Source organism: Alexandromys fortis, unplaced genomic scaffold, assembly GCF_014885135.2.
Source record: "Alexandromys fortis isolate MF-2015 unplaced genomic scaffold, M_Fortis_MF-2015_v1.1 scaffold_85, whole genome shotgun sequence".
In the NCBI taxonomy this organism is placed as follows: Eukaryota; Metazoa; Chordata; class Mammalia; order Rodentia; family Cricetidae; genus Alexandromys; species Alexandromys fortis.
In genome coordinates, this window is record NW_026067975.1 from 4115185 (window position 1) to 4118931 (window position 3747).

General features: G+C 39.4%; 1 protein-coding gene across 1 annotated transcript; it reads left to right on the forward strand.

The window, feature by feature from the left end:
- The first annotated feature begins 637 nt into the window (after window positions 1–637).
- LOC126510627 (peptidyl-prolyl cis-trans isomerase A-like) lies at window positions 638–1341 on the forward strand. Its single transcript, XM_050157272.1, has one exon. It carries the CDS (start codon window positions 653–655, stop codon window positions 1193–1195), a length of 543 nt encoding a protein of 180 aa, XP_050013229.1. The 5' UTR covers window positions 638–652; the 3' UTR covers window positions 1196–1341.
- The last annotated feature ends 2406 nt before the right edge of the window (window positions 1342–3747 follow it).

Here is a 3747-nt window from a genome sequence, read left to right on the forward strand (position 1 = left end):
ATAAAGGGGTTCCTAAGACATTCGGTCTATAGAGAGAGATATAGTGTGTCACTTGGAGAATGGGTGATGGCTCAGGTGCTTGTCTGCAAGCCTGATGACCTCATTTGGAACCCAGGATTCATGTACCGGACAGTGAGAACTTACTGTCCAATGTTGATTTTGACCTCCTATGGTACATAGGCACACTCCCTCTACAGACCCCTCCACTGCATACACATAAGTAAAATAAACATAAACTACATGTAATAAAAAAGAAAATATGTCTTTTGCTTGCTTGCTTATTTCATTTCATTTTTAAAAATTTCACTAAGAATTTGAACTTCAATGGCATACATCCCATGTGAAATTTCCTATGCTAGCCTGTTAGTGAGATATCCCAACTTCAATTTAAAATACTATCATCTAAGCCTGTTATCTTAGCTCTCTGAACACAGAGGTAGGAGAATCTGGAGTTCCTATCACTCTAAGTTACATATCAAGATCTTGTCTCAAAACTCAAATTTAAAAAAAATTCCTTCATTTTTTACTATAATAATACATATTATAGTAGAAAAATTTGTGTTTTTTGAGGAGGGTCAATTCCCAACTCAACCAACATAACAACTTATTTACTTCAGTAGTACTAACATAGTGCCACGATAAGAACAAGACAATGCGGCTTTGCAGACGCCGCTGTCCCCTCTCACCGCTTGCTGCAGCCATGGTCAACCCCGCCGTGTTCTTCGACATCGCGGCCGATGGCGAGCCCTTGGGCCGCGTCTCCTTCGAGCTGTTTGCAGACAAAGTTCCAAAGACAGCAGAAAACTTTCGTGCTCTGAGCACTGGAGAGAAAGGACTTGGATATAAGGGTTCTTCCTTTCACAGGATTATTCCAGGATTCACGTGCCAGGGTGGTGACTTCACACGCCATAATGGCACTGGCGGCAGATCCATCTACGGAGAAAAATTTGAGGATGAGAAATTCATCCTGAAGCATACAGGTCCTGGCATCTTGTCCATGGCAAATGCTGGACCAAACACAAACAGTTCCCAGTTTTTTATCTGCACCACCAAGACTGAGTGGCTGGATGGCAAACATGTGGTCTTTGGGAAGGTGAAAGAAGGCATGAACATTGTGGAAGCCATGGAGCGTTTTGGGTCCAGGAATGGCAAGACCAGCAAGAAGATCACCATTTCCGACTGTGGACAACTCTAATTCTTTTGACTTGCGGGCTTCTTACCCACCAGACCATTCCTTCTGTAGCTCAGGAGAGCACCCCAGCCCCATCTGCTCGCAGTACCCTGTAATCTCTGCTCTCACTGAAGTTCTTTGGATTCCATAGTTTCCTCATTCCCCTTCAAGTCTAGCTGGATTGCAGAGTTAAGTTTATGATTATGAATAAAAACTAAGTAAAAAAAAAAAACAAGACAATGCAAATAACAAAGCCCCTAGCTTGGCATCCAAATGGTTCTGTGTATTTCCTCTTGTTTCAAGTTGCATCACTCTGGGGATTTGCAAATGAATTTGTTCTAGAAGCTCTGTGGTCTGCGTGTTGCTGAGTAATTGCTTAGTGATAGATAGTTTGGTTCACTTGTTTCCGTCAGCTTTCAGTTTCAGGGCTTGGCATTCCGTCAGCTGATAATTTAAGTTCACAAGAGAGTTATCTTTTCGCTGTTAGGTTTTCTTGGTGGCCACCATCAATTATCAGGAGAAAGATCTTTTTTTTCCAGAGACTAAAATAAAAAGCAAATGGCCCAACTTTCAAAATTCTTCACATTATCTATAAAAACATCATTCCTAATAGTGCCATATATTATGAATATTTGTAATATTCATTGAAATACCATGTATTAAGTTCGCTGAAATTTAGTAACAGTAGAATCTCAATATTTTATAAATTTTACTACATATACTTGATAATCAGCCAAATCATCTTCTAATCTTTCAAGCTTTTCAGTTAATTTTGACATATTTTCTAATTTACAAACTATTTTTAAAATTATAATATAAATCATCTTCCTAAGAATTCAGCATCCAATCATGCCTGGTTTGGGAGGCTGAGTCAGGAGGATCACAAGTTCAAATCCTTCCTGGATTACACACTAAGTTTAAAATATAAATGATGTGGGCAAATGGTCGTCCCACTATTTGTAGTTTTTTGAGAGTGGATTGTAAGACCAAAATGGGTCCCCTTGTCTCAGACCCAATTATGTTTATCTTAAGTGTCTTCCATAGAGAGACTGCTTTACTTGGGACAGGGTACCCCTGACTTTCTAACATAGAAGGGAGAAGAGCTCCCAATCTGGTGATGTTTTGCAATAATCTGTTGCTCATGTATAGTGGCATTTCAATTATATTCTAATAAATAAAAACTGCCTGAAGATCTGAGAGTAAAATATTCCCACTGGTCAGCCTTACTAACCAGATTATTGTAACACACGCCTTTAATCCCTGTAGCCACAATAACACGCACCTTTAATCCCCATAATCACTCTAGTGGTCGTAGAAATCAGCTGATGCATGCCTGTAATCCCACTGGTGCACATCTTTGATCCCAGTCCTAGAGAGGAATATAACACGGGACAAGACAGCTCTCAGTGCAGTCTCCTTCTGAGATTCCAGAAGGCAGAATTGCAAGTTCAGACTGAGACCAGTGGCTCGCTGTTTTGCTTTTGTGGATCTTCAGGTTGAACCCCAATTTCTGACCCTAAGTTTTTATTAACCGTGCTTCACTTATGTGTTTGTTCACATGGAAACCTCGCCAGAAGGGAGACCAATTTGCTGTACTCTGGACTCAAAACTAGCTACCTAGCTGGCTGCCTCAGCTCGGCTCTACTGGATGTCATAGCTCCCCCTTTAATACTACATGCTACTTTTAATTTGTCCATTTATTTTCTTGCTGCATGCTTAGTTCACTTATTTGAAACCCAACATACAGCTGTCTTGTACCATTCCCTGAACAGCAGTTCAAGACCAGTCTAGACAGTTTAGTGAGACTGTGTCTCAAAATTTAAAAAAAAAAGTAAAAGGCATAGGAATATAGCTTAGTGACTATAGCGCCCACAGAATGGAGCACTTACTTAGCATGCACAATACCTAGGATCCCAGTACCCCCAACAAAAACAAAAACAAAAAAAACCAACTCAACATGCTAGAACTCACGTTGTTGAATAACCTGAAGTATATAGAACCACAGCTAGCTTGTCTAGTTATGACTAAGGGATTCACTCCCAAAGTCTTTAAATTTGCTTCAGGGATCGCAGGGCAATTCTCTTGATTGTTATCATTTGTATGACTAAGAATAAACAAGTGTACACATGTTCTTGAAGCTTTGTTGGAATGCTGGGTCAATGTAGACTTGTTTCTTATACCTTAGAACTTTTACTTTAATAAGAAGACTAATGAACAAAGCCCCCTTTCAGAGATTTTTGAATAATTTTAAATAAATGTTACCTCAGAACTTACAAATTCTGACACATTTTCTTATTTTTGATTGTTTGTTTTTGAGACAAAGTCCCATGTAGCTTAGCACTCACTATGTAGCTAAGTATAACTGAGTTCCTGACTATTTTGCCTCTACCGTACTCATGTTAGGCATGTGCTGCCATGCTCAGAAATGGATTCTGACCTATAAATTCCATTAAAATTTTATACAAGTTCTGGAAATGTGCGTGATTGTGTACTCACTTCAAATGAAATGACTCAATTGTTTTGGACTGGGATCTTTTCTTGAGCTCTAAGGTACCAGACTAAAAGAGAGAGGTAGT

What these genes read in the sequence shown, in the direction of transcription:
- LOC126510627 (XM_050157272.1), top strand. Translation starts at nt 653, where the DNA reads ATGCGGCTTTGCAGACGCCGCTGTCCCCTCTCACCGCTTGCTGCAGCC.